Below are 19,781 nucleotides of genomic sequence, written 5' to 3' on the forward strand. Positions count from 1 at the left end.
GCAAAACCCACCTCACGACAGCTGGACCTGGCAATGCTCGTCCTCAGCTCTAGTTCACGGCTGGCAGGCTTGCAGTTACAGCTCACTGAACAATCGTACTACCAGCTTCGTGCACCTTGGAGTGCTTTTTTTTAACTCGTTGTCAGTTTTTGCGCTCGGGCTTTGTTGCTACGTTTCTGCCAGCCGAGCAGCAAATTATGTCAAGTCCAGGGTTCCTTAACTTGCTCTGCCCTTGTAACCAACCACCAACAGCCCAGCTAAACTTGGATGAAAGGCAGCCGAATGCCCCCTTTATTCTGCAGCAATTAAAATGTTCCCATTCGTTTGCACAAAAGAACTCCCACGTTTCTCGGAGTGCTTTCGGGCCCGTTCAAGCTTGTGACAAGCTGTACTGTCTCCTGGGTTGCTGTGTTGTTCTACAGGGGGCAGAGATCAGTTCTATGGTTATTTGTCCAGCGTGCATATCAGTTAAGAAAAAAAAAATTAAGCTGGAAAAAGCATCTACTACTTAGTCAATAATCTCACCACGACCAGCGTGATAGCACCAGAAGGTCTAATCCTGCAAACGCAACCGCCGAGACAATCATGAAAATTCTATTCTGCCCTGTGGTTAAAACAGAGCAAACCAAGGTCCCAACGTAGGGAAGCTGGAGAAGCAGAGTCACAGACTGATTCCCCACTAGCTTTATGCTGCTCTCGCGCTCCTCTTCTCTGTGGGGATTCCATCGGATTTCACGCTATCTGCCCTGGGGCTGTAGCTTGCTCTGCCTTTTTTGCGCAGCAAACAAAAACCAGTTTCTGTTTGCCCCGCGAAAAAGGCAAACCTAGTTGCAGCCTCGGGGCAGACAGTGTGAAATTTGACGGAAGCCCCGCGGAGAAGAAGAGAGTGAGAGCAGCGTTAAGGCCAGTGGGAAATTGGTCACAATGTGACGACAACACACAAAAACACCAGAACCACCCACACACACAAGTCAAGAAATCCCTGTAAGCCTATAACCAAAGAGACACCCAGATTGAAACCAAAGCAGAAGAACAAAGCTGGAGAGGTTTTATGGTGAGTGTTCTCTCAACGCTCTCCAATATTGTTTGAGGGAATCACAGAATCCTAGTGTTGGAAGGTACCTCCAAGGTCATCTGGTCCAGCTTCCTGAACAATACAGGAAATTCACAACTACCTCCCCTCCCCTCCCCTCCACGTACATACTCCTGCTGACCCCTGCTTCATGCCCAGAAGATGGCAAAAACCCTTCCAGGATCCCTGGCCAAACTGGCCTGGAGAAAATTGTTTTTTGACCCTCCTCTTACTTGCAGTGGCCCCTCCTCTGTCTCAGGCAAAAGAGGGGTCTTTCTACACAACTGTCCCTTAAGGACTTTCAACCAGAGACTCCAGGGACTGGGCAAATGACCTTCTGTATACAAACCAGTTGATCTACCTCTGATTCACAGACAACTTTAAAGAACGGAAGTGTACGTACAACAGCCTTGACCGGATAGCCCAGGCAAGCCCGATCTCATCAGATCTCAGAAGCTAAGAAGGGCCGACCCTGGCAAGTACTCAGATAGGAGACCTCCACAGAATACCAGGATGGGAAACAGAGGCAGGCTATTAAAAAACCTCTCTGAATGTCCAAGCCACAGTGGGGGTTGCCAGATGTCAGCCATTACTCCCACACACGTGCACAGAGTTCTTTTTTTTAAAAGGAAGTCTTACGTAGAACACGTCTTTAAAGTTGTCTGTGAATCAGAGGTAGATAAACTGGTTTGTATAGAGAAGGTCATTTGCTCAGTCCCTGGAGGCTCTAGTTGAAAGTCCATGTTCAAAAATTTAAAAAAAAAGCCTTGTGGCACATGAAGACTCACGAAATTTTTTATTCCAGCATAAACTTTTGACTTCAGATGTCACAAAGAGCTCTGGACACAAACAGCCTTCTCTGGACGTCATCTACGAAGGTCAGGGCCAGCCTTCAGTTAAAATGCTTGAAAACAAAACAAAAATGAAGTTAAACCCAGAGGGGAAGCAAAACGACAGCAAGTTCTTTTTGAGGAACAGCTCTGAGAGGAGCTTTGTTCAGCAGCTCAGTGGGCACCCTGTCCACTGCCGGCCTGACACTGCCCCTATCAACATTATAAGGAAGTAAAGCTGCTGTCTTAGAGAGCCAGTCTGGTGTAGTGGTTAAGTGTGCGGACTCTTATCTGGGAGAACCGGGTTTGATTCCCCACTCCTCCCCTTGCAGCTGCTGGAATGGCTTTAGGTCAGCCGTAACTCTTGTCCTTGAAAGGGCAGCTTCTAGGAGTGCCCTCTCAGCCTCACCGGGTGCCTGTTGTGGGGGAGAAGATATAGGAGATTGTAAGCTGCTCCAAATATCTGATTCAGAGAGAAGGGCGGGGTATACATCTGGCAACAGAAGCTGATTGGACGCTGCTTTAACCATGACACGTCCTGTAGTGGTTAAGTGTTGCCAGGCCTGTGTTGGAAAATACCTGGAGACTTTGGGAGTGGGGCCAGGAGAGGACAGGGTTTGGGGAGGGGAGGGGCCAGTTTGGTGCAGTGTTTACGTGTGCGGATTCTTATCTGGGAGAACCGGTTTTGATTCCTCACTCCTCCACTTCCAGCTGCTGGAATGGCCTTGGCTCAGCCATAGTTCTCATAGGAGTTGTCCTTGAAAGGGCAGCTTCTAGGAGAGCCCTCTCAGCCCCATCCACCTCACAGGGTGTCTGTTGTGGGGGGGAGAAGATATAGGAGATTGTAAGCCGCTCCGAGTCTCTGATTCAGGGAGAAGGATGGGGTATAAATCTGCAGTTGTCTTCTCCTTCTATTTCCTGCAGCAGCTTTCTTAGCTTTAGGGAATACTGGACAAACCAGCGGGCCAGCCCCTAACGGGACAGAACGTGCCCAAAGACCAAGCGCTTCAACAGAGGCCAGGTGCCCTTCTTGTGCTCAAAAAAGTCGACTCTGCATTTGGAGGTCGCAGCAAGCTGCCAATGAATTCTGGATGGGCACGAAACCATTTGCTGCGGAAGCTGCTCCCTCCCTCCTGCCTCCTGATGCTGCCCATGTGCCTAAGAAGGGATAATTATGTACTTGGTCACTTCCACTCAACTCACAATGGATGCAGTGGAAAGAACACAGAGAGAAAGTGACAGCCAGGGCTTGCTTACAGAAATCCGTGCCAGTTTTCAGGCTGCCTCAAAAACTCATTTGTTCGCCGCATTTTTGACAATGCAATGGCACGAAGAAAGGGCGCTACAGTAGTAACTAGCCTCACGGAAACAGGATGGGTGAACCAATGAATCGGTTCCTGAGAGCTGGCGGGTAGGGGGCTGCGGGTCAGGGGAAGAGCATCCACTCAGTAGGTAGGTTCAATCCCCGGCATCTCCGTTTAAAATGCTGAGCAGGTGATGATGTGAAACTTCCACCAGGAGAGCTGCTGCCAATCTGAGTAAACTATGGCCTCGGCAGACCGGTGGTCTGATTCAGTAGAAGGCGGCTTCGCGGACGTGTTCAAGCGGTGGCTAGAACGTAGGGCAAGGATCTAGGAGACCCAGGTTCAAATCCTGTCGTGAAGCTCATTGGATGACCTGCTTCCAATCGCATGCACGCATACTCTCTCTTTTCACCTATGGGCTTCCAGCTCCTTGGAAGAAAAGCGGGATAAAAAAAAAATTGATCTAGATGGATTAATTATATGCGCCAAGGGAGCTAACCAAGGAGGAAAAGAACGCTCTGGGTCCACGACCTATCCTTAAGCCCTACTTATTTACAATAACCCAGTGCAAAAGTCCTGTTGGGTTTATGCCCACGTATCTGATGTTTGGGAAAAGGGAAAGGTGAGCAACTGATATTGTTTGCTTAGAGGGGTGGGAAAAAGATTTCCCTATGAGCAAAACCCTCCCCTCAGCGACCAGATGGAATGTCATCACAGAAGGTTTCAAAGTTTAGAGACAGGAGGGGAAACGTGGAGAAAACAAACAAGCCACTTGATGAAAGTTCAATCGGAAACAGGGTACGGCGCTCTGCTGAAAGAATTCTTTACAAAGAACGAGCCAGAGCCTTGTGAGGAAGAGACAGGATTGTTGGAGTTCCACTTAAAAGCCATCGGCAACGAAACGTTTGACAGTGGCTAACGTGGTCTGGCTTTATGTGGATGAACATTCTTTATCCTAACACCTCACTGAAACAATAGTGGACCAAACGTACGAGACGGTGAAGTGGGATAATTTGTTTCTTCAAAGTACCTGCGTGCAATCTGGAGGAAAGAATTCATTACAGGCTGTTTTCTCATTATTTTGGTTTATGAGTCAAAAGCAGACTCTTGACCTTTAAAAAGTGCCTGCACACACCTTAAAAGTGCCCGCGTGCACTCAGATTTATTTTTCTGCAGACTGTTTGGATTCATTTTAGCGCAGACCGTTTGGGAAAAGAGGTTATGCTAAAGTGCCTGCATGCACTCTGGTGTTTCATATTGCAGTCTGTTTAAAGGTAGAAGCTTTGGAATATTAAAGTGCCTGTGTGCACACTTATATTTTTCTTCTTAGATTATTTAGAAGTAGAGGCCACAAGGTTTTTCCTATCACATTTTTTTCCCCGTAATAAATGTTTTGATAGCATAGTTTCACCCTGATGTTTCTTCTATTATAGCTTTGCTTAAACTCAGGGAGCCCCCTTTTTTTCTGCAGGAAGCTGGAAGGTTTTAAGTGGCTTGATACCATTTGCTTATTTGCCAGGTTTTTAATAATAATAACAACAATAATAATAATAATGAATGCCTCTGAGGAAGCACATGAAACCATGGCCCTCAAAGAGAAGAGGCCCCATCAACAGCTACCAGACTGAAGGGAGCCTCCATATCCAGTGCCAGGACGCAGCAGTGGAGGACCTCGGCTTCTATGCTTTGCTTTCAAGAAACACAGCTCTCTTCGTCAGATGCATCTTAAAACTCTAGAGGAGTTCACCGTGTTTGTCTGTTGCTGCAAAAACAGCAAATAGTCCAGTAGCTCCTTTAATTTATTGTAGCTTAAGCTTTCGAGAAACACAGCTCTCTTCGTCAGATGCATCTTAAAAATTTAAGAGAGCTGTGTTTCTCAAAAGCTTATGCTACAATAAGCTTTACTATTTTTGCAACAACAGACAAACACGGCGAACTCTATGCCTTGTTCGTTGGCCCTCGAGGGCAGGTGCCTGGCTGTCGTGTGACACAGGCTGCTGAACTAGATGGGCCACTGGTCTGATCCGGCAGGGCTCATCCAACGTTCTTGATTAAAGAAACAATCAACCTGCTAAACTCCCTGCATCGCCTCTGAAAATCTAGGTAGTCTCAGTCTGATCCTGCCCCTGGCCCTTTATAAAACTGAGGCAGCTACACCAGACATTTTTGCCACTCCTGTCTGCCTCTAGGGCTGAGTCAGCTATGCACCTCAGGTATCTCGCCCAACTCAGCCTGTACTGCAGTCAGCATGGATCTACATGGATCAAACAGGGTGGTTTCTTTTGGGGGGTGGGGGGTATTGTTGTCGTTTGTTTTGGCTACTTTGAGAGAAACTCCAGGCTGGCTTCAGGGGCACAAACTGGCCAGTAGAAATAGCTATACCAGCTGTGACGGAACCGGCCCGATTCTGCCTTCCGACCCGGTCCCGTCAACTCCCTATTGAGTCGCCAACTCCTGGAGGGAGCTATTTCTCCTCCGGCCACTTGGGCTCGCTGCCACCACCTGCTCAGTCTAGGGGTTCGGATTGAGAGGAACAGGACTCCCAATCCCCCTCTCCAGCTCTGAGGCCAGGCCTCGAGGTCCTCTGCCACCCTGTACTTGGGTATCACAGAGACCACAGCACTTCTTCAGGGAACCCCTGGAGGATTGGCACCTTATCCAACTGCATGCCTTCCCCCTTCCCCGGGGCCCCCTTCATAAAGCAGCGTGGTCTAAAGCGGTTGGGGATCTATGTGGTACCCAAGTACAGGGCGGCAGAGGACCTTGAGGCCTGGCCTCAGAGCTGGAGAGGGGGATTGGGAGTCCTGTTCCTCTCAATCCGAACCCCTAGACTGAGCAGGTGGTGGCAGCGAGCCCAAGTGGCCGGAGGAGAAATAGCTCCCTCCAGGAGTTGGCGACTCAATAGGGAGTTGACGGGACCGGGTCTGAAGGCAGAATCGGGCCGGTTCCGTCACACCAGCGCTGACACATTTGGAACTCTGAGCACGGGATAAGCTGTCCCATCCCCCAAGAGGGATACTGCGGAGCTGGGAATGATGTGCACGAAGGCAACCGAAAGGATCAAGCCACTGGAACACTTCCCTGATGAGAAATGGCTAAAGGATATTTACTGTCTGCGGGTAAGCTGTGTTGGTCTGCAGGCGAACAGCCAGACAGCATCTTGGGAGACCAACATGACTTTGGGGAAATGAGCTTCCATCAAAGCCCCCTTCTTCACCTCTGATGAATGGATCTTGGATTCTTAAAGGCGCATGGTCTGAAAATCCTGTTGGGTCTCCAGGAGCGACTGGACTTGAAACTTGCTGAAGACATTTAAGTTTACAAAAAAGACACACGACAGATTTATAAAACTGCGCCCAGGAAATGGGGAAAGTGAACTTAAAGAAGTGTTTCTAGAATCATAAGAGTTGGAAGGAACCTCCAGGGTCTTTTAGTCCAATCCCCTGCACAGTACAGGGACTTCGCAAATACCTTCCCACCCCTACACATGTCCCCCGTGATCAGAAGATGCCACACATGTCCCCATGCCCAGAAGATGACAAAAACCTCCAGGATTCCTTGCCAAACTGGGCTGGAGGAAAAAATTACTGACTGACTCCAAAATGGCCATCAGCATTTCCCTGGGCACGTAAGAAAGGGCCACGAGAACGGAGCGCTGATGCGACCTTTCCTGCCCTCCCTCTCGTGCCTAACTCACCGAATAAGCATTTCTGCCTCCCCTCTATAATACTGCAGCCCACTGAAGGTTATAGCCGATAGATTCAGGGCATGCACCAAGAAGTACTTCACACAATATTGTTTGGTACCACAAAAAGGCAGCGTGAGCCACTAGCTTACACAATTTTAAAGAGAAATTACACCGACAGAAAACTCATCCCTCAACAGCGATGAGCTATAGCAGGGGTGGCCAGCGGTAGCTCTCCAGATGTTTTCTGCCCATCACTCCCATCAGCCCCAGCCATTGGCCATGCTGGCTGGGGCTGATGGGAGTTGTGGGCAAAAAAAACATCCGGAGAGCTACCGTTGGCCACCCCTGAGCTATAGAATAAATGAAACTTTTGTTTTCGTAGGCAGTGAACCTCTGAATCTCAGATGCCAGGGGCAGAAGGCATGAAGACCTTCTTCATTTCCCAGAAGCATCTTGGAAAACATCTGGCTAGACACGGTATTATTTCGCTCCAGGCCACTGGACAAAATAAAACTTTGGTTTAATCCAGGTGGCATCAGCAACATGGGGTCTTGAAGAACTCTCATGTGGGGGAAAGGGAATCTTTGGTGGGAGGGAAAAGCTAGTTGTATTCTTCATACTGCAGGTGGAGGACAGTGGACTCAGAGAGAAGAGACGTGTACAGCTACCACTTGAACCAGGGCCTTCTTATGTGGTATGATACCTTAAATCAGGGGTATGGCTCTTTCACACATACCATGTGGCTCTTGAAGCCCCCATTACCCCATCAGCCAGCTTGGAGAAGGCAGTTCTGTTTAAATCACTTTGCCATGCCAAGCTAGCTGATGGCTTAAAGAATGCGTTTAAAGTTGCTTTCTTTTCACCTCTCCCTCCCTTCCCATCTTATGGCTCTCAAAAACTTCTGGTGTTCATGCCTTGTGGCTCTCAAGCATTCGACATTTATTCCATGTGGCTCTTCCGTTAAGCAAGTTTGGCCACCCCTGCCTTAGATCATGCTTACTTGGGAAGTAAATCCCCACTACAGTAAATGGAGCTTGCTCCCAAGAAAGAATAGGCAGGATTCCATCTTTAGCAAGCAAGTGCACAAGATGTAACCTAGACCTAATAAAATTCTAGACGTTCTTGATTTTTTGCTTGATACTGTACACATTTGAAGGGGGGGGGGGGGGACAGAAAAAAGTTCCACACAAGTTCAATAGGGCTCATTCAACAGGGACCTGCCTACATCTACAATATGAGGGTGAAAATGCAAAAGGAAATCTTGAATTAGATAATAAACCATACACAGAATGATAGCTTAAAAGTGAGGGCAAACAGAAGCTAGAAAGCAAATACGTAGGACAGAGGAAGCTGAATACACTGGGAAGAAATTCTCAAATACTAAGAAAATTAAGCGGGACACTTATTAAGTATTTAGTTACCTACTTCAGAAAATAGCTGCAATATAGTTCAGCCCAACCCAGTCAGCGATTCTCACTCTATCCAATGGTTCATTTCTATCACTCACTTTACCTACATCCCCGCATCTTTACATTTTCAGATTAAAGTTTTAGGTTTTCCGCTTTTAAAAAAATAATAATTAAATTTTACTCCCGGCAGGGCGGAGGCGCTCTGCGTATGTTTAAATACACACTTTAATGAGAAACATTTCCCAATCAGAAAGATGTTCTGATCCCAGCGGGCAGCAGTCAAGTTGCGCCTTTAAGACCAACTACATTTTATTCAGAATGGAACCTTCCGTGTGCTTTAAGCAGACTTCATCAGACAAAAATGGAATGGCAAGCAGTCCCAAATATAGAGAAAGTGGGCAGTTTATTTTACCCCTGCACAGTTTATTATTTTTAAAGGACAAATGAGCACTCCTGTATCACTGCAATACAACTCAGGGAAAAGCCGCTCTACACGAAAGTAACTGTCTCCTTCAAACAAGTCAGCAACTATCCGAGAAGGAAAGGCACTCTGCCCATGCCCAGAGGGGCTTCCCCCGGCACCAAGGCGCTCTGCACATGTCTGGGAGCCCTCTGAGCCCGGCTTCCCCTTCCATCAGCGCACCCCTCTCGGGGCTCGTACCTGCGGGAAGAGCCGCTGCGGCTCCTCATGCCCAGCCCCTCGACGGGGCGCCTTCCTCCTCCACCACGTTCGGGCGACGTAGCAGCCAGGAATGCCCAGGCTAGCCGGAAACCGGAAGTGCCACTCAGCACATGGACGCCCCGTCTCTTCCGCTTCTCGCCAGGCTGTTCTACCTTGCCTCAATGGCAGTAGGACCCCACTACCTTTTTCCTATTTACACTTGCCCAGGCGGGATTCCGCTTTAATTTGAATGTTATGCCCTGACAAATGTTGGTGACACCTTTGCAAAAAAACCCCAAAAACATTAAAACAGGCAGCTGATTAGTCCAACGGAGATGGGAGTCTGTGGCGCTATGGGAGCCATGTTTGTTTTGGGCAGAGACAGCTGAGGAACCCATGTTCGTTCTGGGAAAAGGAGGGGATCTTGTCCTCAAGTTTTAAGTTTCGCTCGTTGGTGGCTTCCTCCTTGTATTTTATATGCCGATTTGTCTCTTAATTTAAAAAAAAAGTCAACAAGAGATAGGCAAAGGCCCATACTTAAAATGGCGACGGCAGCTTCAAATGCTCGGTCAGATGACGGCACTTACAAACCCACTGCGGAGAAAACCGAAGGAATGCCCACACTTAAGATGGCTACTACAACAGCTTCCATCAGACTTCCGAAGAGATGGCCGTTATCACCCGCCTTCCCGGGCGGTGTGAGGGGACTGCCCTCACCTAAGATGGCGTCCTTTGTGGCTTCACACGCCTTTTGTTAGCTATGACAGTCCTCAAGCGTTTAGACAGCGCGATGCCCTCAAAGATGGCGCCGCCGTCCACCTTCAGATGCCCAACCTCAACAAGGCCGCCGCTGAAGGGAGGAGAGAACAGTCACGTGACGCCGACTCCTCCCCCTGCCCCCCCCCCCCTTTTATTCATTCGCATCTCTTTTCTTTTCCTTCACCCAAGACGGGGCGGCGGAGAAGACGGAGCTGCCGGAGGGCCTGCGCCGGGAAGCCCTCCGTCCCCACTCTTTCCGCAAGACGGGATCTCGCTCCGTATTGGAGGGCCGGGGAACGAGACTTGAGGCGAACGCGCCTGAGAGGAAACCCGCCCGCCCACAATGAGGGGACCCCCGAACGCGGGCTGAGGAAGAAGAGGAAGTGTGCCCCATCCCGCCTCCCGTAGCCCGCGCGACTCGCCTGGTGGCTTCCCGCCAAAACCTGAGGCGAAGCTCGAAGGGGGAGGGGTGGAGCCCTGGCCTCGCGCCTCGGAAGGGGAGGGGCCGAAAGGGGGCGGGCTAGAGTCGCGCCACGCCCACTGGGGGAAGGGGGAGGTCAAGTGCTGAAGAGATTGGGCCTCTTGGAAAAAGGGAGGAGCCGCTGGGAGGAAGGGCCACCCATTAAAGGGGAGGGGCCAGGAGATTGGACTGCTCCCGACAAGAGGGAGGAGCATACAAAAGGCCATCCTGAAGAGATTGGGCCTCTTGAAAAAGGGAGGAGTTAGGAGAAAGGCCCACCCATTAAAGGGGAAGAGCCAGGGGATTGGACTGCTCCTGGCAAGGGGGAGGAGCAAATAAACGGCTATCCTGAAGAGATTTGGCCTATTGAAAAGGGGAGGAGAAAGGCCCACCTATTAAAGGGGAGGGGCCAGGAGATTGGACTGCCCCCAGGCTAGAGGGAGGAGCCTATAAAAGGCAATCCTAAAGAAACTCCCATCAGTGGACATTTTGGTTTTCTTCTCGGCTGCCGCCGTTATGAAGCTGCTCCGCCTCCTTTGCCGCCACAAGACGGCTCTGGGCCTGGGCGGCCTGTCGCTTTTCGGGGTGGTGCTTCTCTATTTGGCCAAGTGCACCTCAGAAGGCCTCAAGCCCTCCCAAGGGTGGGGGATGCCGCACCAGCAACCTCCGGCCCGCATTGGTGGGGTGGGTGGCCTGCATCTCCCTGCCGTGGCCCTGCCCCCTCCTCCTGAGGAGAGTGCTTTCTTGGCTGTGCTGGTGGCTAGTGGCCCCAAATATACGGAGAGACGTAGCATCATCCGCAGCACTTGGCTCTCGGCAGCTAGCCGGACCCCACACGGTGACATTTGGTGCCGCTTCGTAGTGGGCACCAGTGGTTTGAGTGGAGAGGAGCTTCATACCTTGGAATTGGAGCAGAGCCGCCATCGAGACCTCTTGCTCCTTCCAGATCTCCGTGACTCCTATGAAAATCTGACGGCCAAGGTCTTGGCTATGTACGTCTGGCTTGACCAGCACCTGGATTTTCGCTTTGTCCTCAAGGCAGATGACGACACGTTTGTACGACTCGATGTCCTCGTAGAGGAACTGAGAACCAAGGAGCCACGCCGTCTCTACTGGGGCTTCTTCTCAGGGCGGGGCCGTGTGAAATCGGGCGGCAAGTGGAAAGAAAACGCATGGCTCCTTTGTGACTACTACCTGCCTTATGCCCTCGGTGGCGGCTACGTGATCTCCGCAGACCTGGTGCACTATTTGCGCCTCAACCAAGACTTTCTCAATGTGTGGCAGAGCGAAGATGTCTCCTTGGGTGCCTGGCTAGCACCTGTGGACGTGAAAAGGATCCATGACCCTCGTTTTGACACGGAGTATAAATCGCGAGGCTGCAACAACAAGTACATCGTCACTCATAAACAGGGCATTGAGGACATGTTGGAGAAACATCAGACTCTGGCCAAAGAGGGGAAGCTCTGTAAAGAGGAAGTTAAACTCAGACTGTCTTATATATATGACTGGAGTGTGCCTCCTTCACAGTGCTGTCAAAGGAAAGATGGCATTCCTTGAAGACTGTGCGAAAGACGCTGGAGGGACATGATGGGGGTGGAGAATTAATAAAGATGGATGTGCGTTACGTGGAAATACCAACCCTTGTAGCCACAGCTTTTAAATTATTCCACAGTTTTGTAGGATTACCTTGCGCAGGGACCTGCCTTATTCTTATGACGGAGTTTGTCTAATGCTACACAAGATATACAAGGAGAACCCTGAGAAACTTTTGTATGCAAAGACTATGGTAGCTGCATTGGGACCTAGAGCAAACTTCTGGCATCATAGGAAACGAAAACTTTTTTTTAAAAAAAGCTCCTTAAATTTATGAGATAAGGGACTGAGCTATTATACTAGGACTGCAGGTGGTGTTGGGAGGTCATAGGGCAGCTGTTTTGATTTTTCCTTTTTTTCAGAAGGACGAGTCCATTTTAGCCAAGCACACTGGCAAATTTAGAATGATCATGATAACGGAAGAACAAATAAGTTCCTAACAGTGTGGTCCATAATGTTTTTTTTCTAAATGTGAAAGCTATGTCTGTAATTGGTTGACGTATGCCTTTGTTAATGGTGTATTAGAGGTGGGAAATATCTGTTCTCACAGCGGCGCGTTCTGATCGTTTTAAACACATTGACAGCTCTGATAAGTTGTGTCACTGGAAAGGATTTTGTTTTATCTTGTTTATCGTATATCTGAATGATCTGCCAGCTGTTCAAAAGGGGGAGAACTTTTATTCTATAAAAACCAGTGCCGGTTCATTCAGTGTGGTACAGTTTGCTCTTGAGAGGACGGCACAGCAATCAGCTATTCTAACCTGGTCTTACTGGAACTGATAAAGTTTCACCAAGTTGCCCAGCAAGCTTGTTTTTGGAAGTGTGGATTGTTATCAACTGTGTAGGTTGTTTTTCTTGTCAAGATTTCTGGTGACTGAAAATTTCTGGAAATTACGAAATGAGTTTCTTTCCAGAAAAAAATGAAACTTTGGGGGAAATTGTGATATATACTATACTTCATCAAACCGACTTAATTATTGCTTGAATATGAAGGCATCATTTGCAGCGTAGCCACCATAGGGCCTTGTATAAAAATGTACTGTTTGACACCTTTATGGATTTCAAGTAAAGAAATATAGAAAAAGTCCTATATAGGCGCAATACGACTACCGGCACATTTGGAAGTCAAGCTAAGCTTAACCTTGGAAACAGTGAACTCATTAAATAGGTGGTATCAGACACATTATAGCATATTAATCGTTGCCGGAGTTAATTCACATTTAGACAATCAACATATCCTTGCAAGTATGGTATGTCGTTAATGCATAAGGATTACCGTGGTCTTATGCTGCAGATCGACTTACATTAAAACATTCACACTACAGTTGGATTAAAGCCTTATCTTAAAAAGAATTTAATTCTTTCCAAAGGAGAAAACATTTGGTTAAAAAAACACATTTTTTCCCCCCCAGCGCTCCCTGAAGTTTTGCATTTTTTTTTTCCTTTTAATTCGAAAACCATGCTTTTTTCCCTCAGGCCTTCACATCTGTAGACATAGCTGTCAACTTGGTGTTCATTAGTCTGGGGCCTTAGATGGTTTTTAATATAACTTTATTATTGTTGAAGTGTCAGAAAACAAGTGATGTCTGTTTTTGTCGCAAGAAGTGACCCAAGGTAGATCTATAGGGACACTTTCTTCAAACCACACCCACTTTAAACAGGCAGTGGTGCTAATCCTGAGGATCTAAGCTAAGAACTGCAAGGAAAAAAATCACAGTTTTGGGAGGCCTCGCAAAACAAACAAGGGTTCTCAATACCCTAAGGTAGCTTTTTTAATGACTTGAGGAGTGTGACATTTAGACAATCAGCTTACATGGAAACATTTACACTAAATTCACACTTAGTCCTCAAAGCTGTTCTTGCGGAGTCGTGAGATGGGCTTTTAAGGTTGCTGAGGAATATGCCTGAGCTGGGATACTGAGAGTTTTGTAATATGTCCAAGGTGTTAAGAGCTTTCTTCCAAATAATTCTGGAGTCACAAAAACAATTAACAGATGTATGTAAACCAATTTAATTGCCTTGGGGTTTAGTGGTGGTGGGAAAATCTTTGCACAGTTTGAGGCCTACTGGGATGGTAGCTTTGATGGAGCCACCAATTTGAAACCTGCATTGTACAGGAGAGCAAAGAGTTAGGTGGGATGTACATATATACAAAGCTGACTTTCACTGAAGTGGACCAATGGTCAGTATTGTCTATTCAGTTTGGCAGCAGCTCTCCAGGAACAGCAAGTTTGGTGTAGTCGATAAGGGCATGGGCTCTTATCTGGAAGTACCGGGTTTGATTCCCCAGTCCTCCACATTTACCTGCTGGTGACCTTGGGTGAGTCATAACTCTGAGATGTTCTGCTCAAGGGCAGTTCTTGGAGAGCTCTTAGCCCCACCTGCCTCACAGGGTGTTTTTTGTGGGAAGTGGAAGGGAAAGGGGATTGTAAGCCGCTCACACTCCTTTGGGTAGTGAAGGGCAGGGTATGAATCCAATCTCTTCTTATCTACTGCCTAATCTGTTTAACTGGAGATACTGCAGATCGAACCTGAATCCTTCTGGATACCAAACAGATGCTCTATAAGTGAGGCGTGACCTGCTTCCCTGATATCCACCTCTCCCTAAATTTTGTACTCTTAAAACCACAACTGAAAGTGTCTTTGGGCAGGAGTTGATTCCTGTTTATTCTGGAGAACACTTAATAAGAGAAGAATCTGAGGCATATTTGTGCTGTTGATGTATCTGTCGGATAACATCTTCCTGTGGTACTTAAATCAACCCCCCCCCCCCAAAGCCATTTATCTTTGTTACAGGAACTGCCGAGCCCAATTTGTGACCACCAAGCCAAATGTAACTGATTAGCCATGGATTGTGACCTGCCAGGTGTTTGTAAATGCCACAGTTTGCGTAGTTCCTGGCAAGAGGCAAAAATAGGTTTTATCAAGTCCCTTATGGGGTGTTGTACGTGACTGGTAATGGGCTGTGTTCCCAGCAGGTTGCCAGTTTGAAAAGTTTTGCTCTACTAAAATTGCTTTTAAGAATAGTTGGGAAGAAGCCAGTCTCCTTATTTTGAGGGAATTAGTATTAAATGTTAAAAAAAAATGTGTTTACAGTGCTGCTTATTTATTTATAAATATTGTAAATGTACTGTGTATAGTTGCAAGCTTGAAAACAGCCGAGCGTCACGGCAATTTTAAATTATTTAAAAGAAGCGCGTCAAAGCTTATAAGTATCACTTAACAAATGCCTTTTCTGCTGTACAGTTTATTATTTGAATTCGCCGGGGCTGAGTTTGAATCCCGAACCCCCACTCTGCATGTTCTTGTATAAAGAATGTAAAATCCCTCCTTTTGCTGAAATATCAAGAATTCTGAAAGTTGCCTGTGTTGTGATTTTTATTTCTCTTTTTTTTGTTTTAAGTCATTTCCCCTCCCGATTTCAGACCTCCTCTGTGGTGATTGGATTTGAAGCTTCTGAAGAAAAAAAAAATGGCCAAATTAAATGTGACAGTGGAAAACTTGTATGAGAATCACTGGTGTGTTGGAAGGCTTTTTATAGAATGCCAAGCTCTTGCCAGATACCTGAATCGAAAAGATTAGTGCCTTATTCTGGATTGTGTACGCATGCAGACAGTTGGTCTAAGCCAGAAAGGGACATTTGCCTTCTCAGAATCCAGTCAGTCCAATATTTGAAGATGGTAACTTGCTGCCATGCTGCTGTGGTAGCAAACCTTTTAAAGAGGTCGCTGTTTGCTAAGCATTTATGTATTGCCAGTAGTTGTGTCGTTACTTCTTCAGGGAACGCAATTAAAACCATGCTGATCAGTATATGAGATCAGTCTGTATAAATGCACAAGCAACTTCTGATAATTGTTCTAGCCCAGGAGTGGCCAAACTTGTTTAATGTAAGAGCCACGTAGAATAAACAGCACATGTTTAAAAGTCGCAAGGAAGGCAAATAGATGAAGGGAGTGGTGGAAAGAAGGCAACTTTAAATGCATTCTCCAAGCCACTGGCAGGCTTGGCTTGGAGAAGTGATTGCAAGAGACAAATGCCTTCTCCAAACTGGCCAACAGGTTGGTGGAGTTTTTGAGAGCCACACTATATGTGTGAAAGAGCCCCTGGCTTAGAACAAATAAAAGGAAGCGCTCACTCAAAGAGTAATTGATACATAGAATTCACTGCTGCAGGGTGGTGGATACAAGCATAGACAGCTTCAAAAGGGGATTGGATAAACATCTGGAGCAGAGGTCCATCAGTGGCTATTAGCCACAAGATAGATGGGATGGTGATGCTCTATTCTTGGGTGCTTGGGGGGCCGCAGTGGGAGAGCTTCTGGAGTTCTGGCCCTGCTGGTCAACCTGATGGCACCTGAGTTTTGGCCACTGTGTGACACAGAGTCCCTGGCCTGATCCAACGTGGCTTTTCTTATGTTCATGGGCAGGTATTTATGTCATCCAACAATGCTTGGGCACACCCTTACACTTTCTGGACTGTATATCTCAGGATCCCACCTAGGAATCAGAAACTCCTATTGAGCGATTGTGCTTTATTGATTAGTAGATATCGTTAACAATGAAAGGGGAGGGGAGGTGAAATTTTGGAAACAAAATCCCCCAAACGAACAAGCACCCCCAAAATTATATCTCTGTGAAACGGCAGGCAAATAAGGCGGCACAACGGGAGAAGAAGAGACTGAAAGAGGAGAGGCAGAGAAAAGGGAAGAAGATGGAGCAGGGATTTAAGCGGTGGCACTTCCTGCTTGGGGAACCCAGATTAGCTGAAGTGGCTTTTTTGTACTTTTGGGAGACTCACTAATTAAGCAGGAAGCATTTTCATCTGCGATTAAACACACCCCTGATTTCCGTGCCATTTAACGATGCAAAACTGCTCTGAAGTGTGTGGAGCCATTATTCTGAATTAAAGCGTGCTTCCGTTTCCAAGCTGTACAACATCTTCAAATGGTTGTATTCTTAACATGCGCCTCCGGCCATTCTCCGCTGAGCTCTTAAGGAGATCAATCCGCATTTTTCTTCATTATCCGGCAAGCTGAAAGAGTGGCTGTATTAACGGCTTCTCAGTCTATCTTAAAGCTGCATCTCGCCAAGAAGAGCGGTATTTCTCCGGAAATTCATTGACGTGGCCCTGCGCTCTCTGTGTTTGAAATCGATCAAATCATCCTGCGTGTTTATTCCATTACGGCGCAGAGATAGCCAGATGGGAAGTCACGGTTGTTTCTTTCATCCTTGGTTACAAAGCCGAGACGAGACACAGTGACATTACGAAAGCCACTTTGTGGTTGCTAGCTGGGTTTTTGTTTAAATGGCTACAGGTTGCAAAGTTTATTCAGAAGGAGGAGGAAGATGAGAAAGCCTCACTTCATGCAGGAATTAGGATACTCGTCCAAAACGGACATTGAATGTCTCTTCTTTGACAGTAGTCCGGTATTATGAGATATTTCATGAGATCAAGAATGGCCTTCTTAACAGGGGTCCACAAATACCAGCTTGGCTTTTTTTTTTTTTTACCTGGCTTCTGTTTGAATTCACCACCAGCTTCCTCTCCTCCCAAATTTCCTGCTTGAACTCGCCATTGGCTTCTTCCCCTCCCAAAAGTCCTATAGCTGTTCAGATGGCTTGGCGGGGAAGTGTGGCTTTCTGTCTGCTGTGTGGGGCACACAGAGAAGAAACAATGGGAGGGACAGCTGAGAGAATGGAATGAAGAATATATGGGCTGCTGGACGTTTTTACCAAAGGCAGTGTAGCCAAGATGGACAGGGGTCCCCGCTCTTGACCTGAACCAAAGATCCCAAAAAGACAGGCCAAGTGAGAACACCCTCAGCCTGTGCCAAAGTGCCAGCCAACAGATAGAAAAATAAATGGCGATACAGTCAGAGAAAGGTTTTCTGAATTTGTTAATTTCATTATTCTGCTGTTGGTTTTTAACTTTGTACCGCTTGGCATGCCAAACCCCACCAGCGATATGTGGCTCTGCTTACTGTACCTCATTCCTCGTCTGAAGAAGTGTGCATGCACGCAAAAGCTTACGTTCTGAATAAAACTAAGTTGGTCTTAAAGGTGCAATTGACTCCTGTTTTGTTCTACTACTTCAGACCAACACGGCTGTCTATTTGGATGCATCAAAGAAAACAACCACTAGGACTACGCTATAAAGACTTTAAAATTTCCTTGGAGTCATCCTATGGAATATTTTCTGCACGGGGCTTTGTTCTTGTTCGATGTTATTGTTTATGAATGAATTTGAAGACGCATTTACAACTTCAATATAGAAATTTTGTAATTTTTGCTATAAGTGGTTGTTTTCTTTGATGCAACCTTCTGTCTAAGGTTGCAAAAAGGCATCCTTGAGGGCAATCTCCAGTTGCTCCCCCTGCGCACCCAGCAATAGAACGACAGTGACAACGAGTTCCATCCGGTAACATCTGCATTTGCAAAACCGGATGGCAACATCTGGCTAATCTTCTGTCTCCAGAACCCCACCCAGTCCTTTTTTGTGTGATACCTGTGCTAACATACATATCCATTGTACACAAACCCATCCTTCCTGTCTCCTCCCTCAGAGTACCAAGGTAAAATTAATCCAAACATTAAACCCTTAATGATCCGTCCTGACACCCAACAGAACCCATTCCCACTTTTTCTCTCAACCTGGGAATCTATTCAGTTTGCTCGGGAAAACCCATGAACGATTGTTAAACCCGTTACATTCCAGGAGGGGAGACCACCCTTCGAAATCTGATAAAAGTTGAGAGCAAACTAAGCCCCAGTGTGCAATCTGAGGGCGCCTACATAGATTACACCCCCAGAGTCTCTTCTTTGGCCTTCTTAGTGTGACACGCTGACCGTTCTTGCTCCCTTTTCCACAGACGTCTGCACATCTGGAAAGGTAACATAACCCCTATAACTGCTCCGAAACGTCTCCACTTTCACCTCTTATTTTCCTAATTCTTTGCTTGTTTAAGTGTGATTGCAACTCAGCATATTTTTCAAGCAAAATTCTTAAAACCTGTTTAATTCTGAAGTCTTACTGAGTTCAGCCTCAGCATACAAAGGTGTGCAGTCCCGGTACCCTGACCTCCTACCTGATTTCCCCAACATCAAGATGGCCATTTGTGGTAACAGCAGGCGCAAGTCGATTTCATCTGCCTTAGTCAGTGGTACTGTGAGTTACCTGCTAGTAGTCCTGTGAAGAAAGTCATACATCTCCAATCCTGCAAGAGTAAGGTTACCAAAGTCCATGCACCCTGCGTTTAGGAACCGGAACCTTTTTGCCCTGAGACTCTCTTGAGAGCTTCTCCCATCTCTGGACCTAGTAGACCACAAGCCCTGAGACTCTCTTGAGAGCTTCTCCCATCTCTGGACCTAGTAGACCACAAGCCCTGAGACTCTCTTGAGAGCTTCTCCCATCTCTGGACCTAGTAGACCACAAGCCCTGAGACTCTCTTGAGAGCTTCTCCCATCTCTGGACCTAGTAGACCACAAGCCCTGAGACTCTCTTGAGAGCTTCTCCCATCTCTGGACCTAGTAGCCCACAAGCCCTGAGACTCTCTTGAGAGCTTCTCCCATCTCTGGACCTAGTAGACCACAAGCCCTGAGACTCTCTTGAGAGCTTCTCCCATCTCTGGACCTAGTAGACCACTAGCCTACCTTCTCCTAGTGGCCATGTGTTGTAACTACAGGCGTTCCTGAAATGGAACATAGGCTTGGGGTTTAGAAGCGAGCGTGAAGCAAACACACAAGCAGTTGTTTAGGCTCCAAGTGTCAAGAACTCGGGGTTATCGATCAAACTGAAGTTATCCCAGTGTTCCTGCTTTTGCTGTTAGTAGAACTTTCGATCGATATCTTTCTGCAGTGCAGATAAATTCAGTTGCTCTGCAGAACTCGAGAAGTTACGTTCGCCGTGGCCTAGTTCTCAGCACTGAAGAGCTCAGTCTTGTAGGGAAAGCTCGTGAACAGATGAAGCTGCCTTATATTAAGCCAGCCTGTTGACCCATTTGACACTA

General features: G+C 47.2%; 1 protein-coding gene across 1 annotated transcript; it reads left to right on the forward strand.

Moving 5' to 3' along the window:
* Positions 1 to 10,624: 10,624 nt before the first annotated feature.
* On the forward strand, positions 10,625 to 11,860 carry B3GALT6 (beta-1,3-galactosyltransferase 6). Its single transcript, XM_060259491.1, has one exon. It carries the CDS (start codon positions 10,700 to 10,702, stop codon positions 11,738 to 11,740), a length of 1,041 nt encoding a protein of 346 aa, XP_060115474.1. The 5' UTR covers positions 10,625 to 10,699; the 3' UTR covers positions 11,741 to 11,860.
* Positions 11,861 to 19,781: the final 7,921 nt, after the last annotated feature.

Source organism: Heteronotia binoei, chromosome 18 (genome assembly GCF_032191835.1).
Source record: "Heteronotia binoei isolate CCM8104 ecotype False Entrance Well chromosome 18, APGP_CSIRO_Hbin_v1, whole genome shotgun sequence".
In the NCBI taxonomy this organism is placed as follows: Eukaryota; Metazoa; Chordata; class Lepidosauria; order Squamata; family Gekkonidae; genus Heteronotia; species Heteronotia binoei.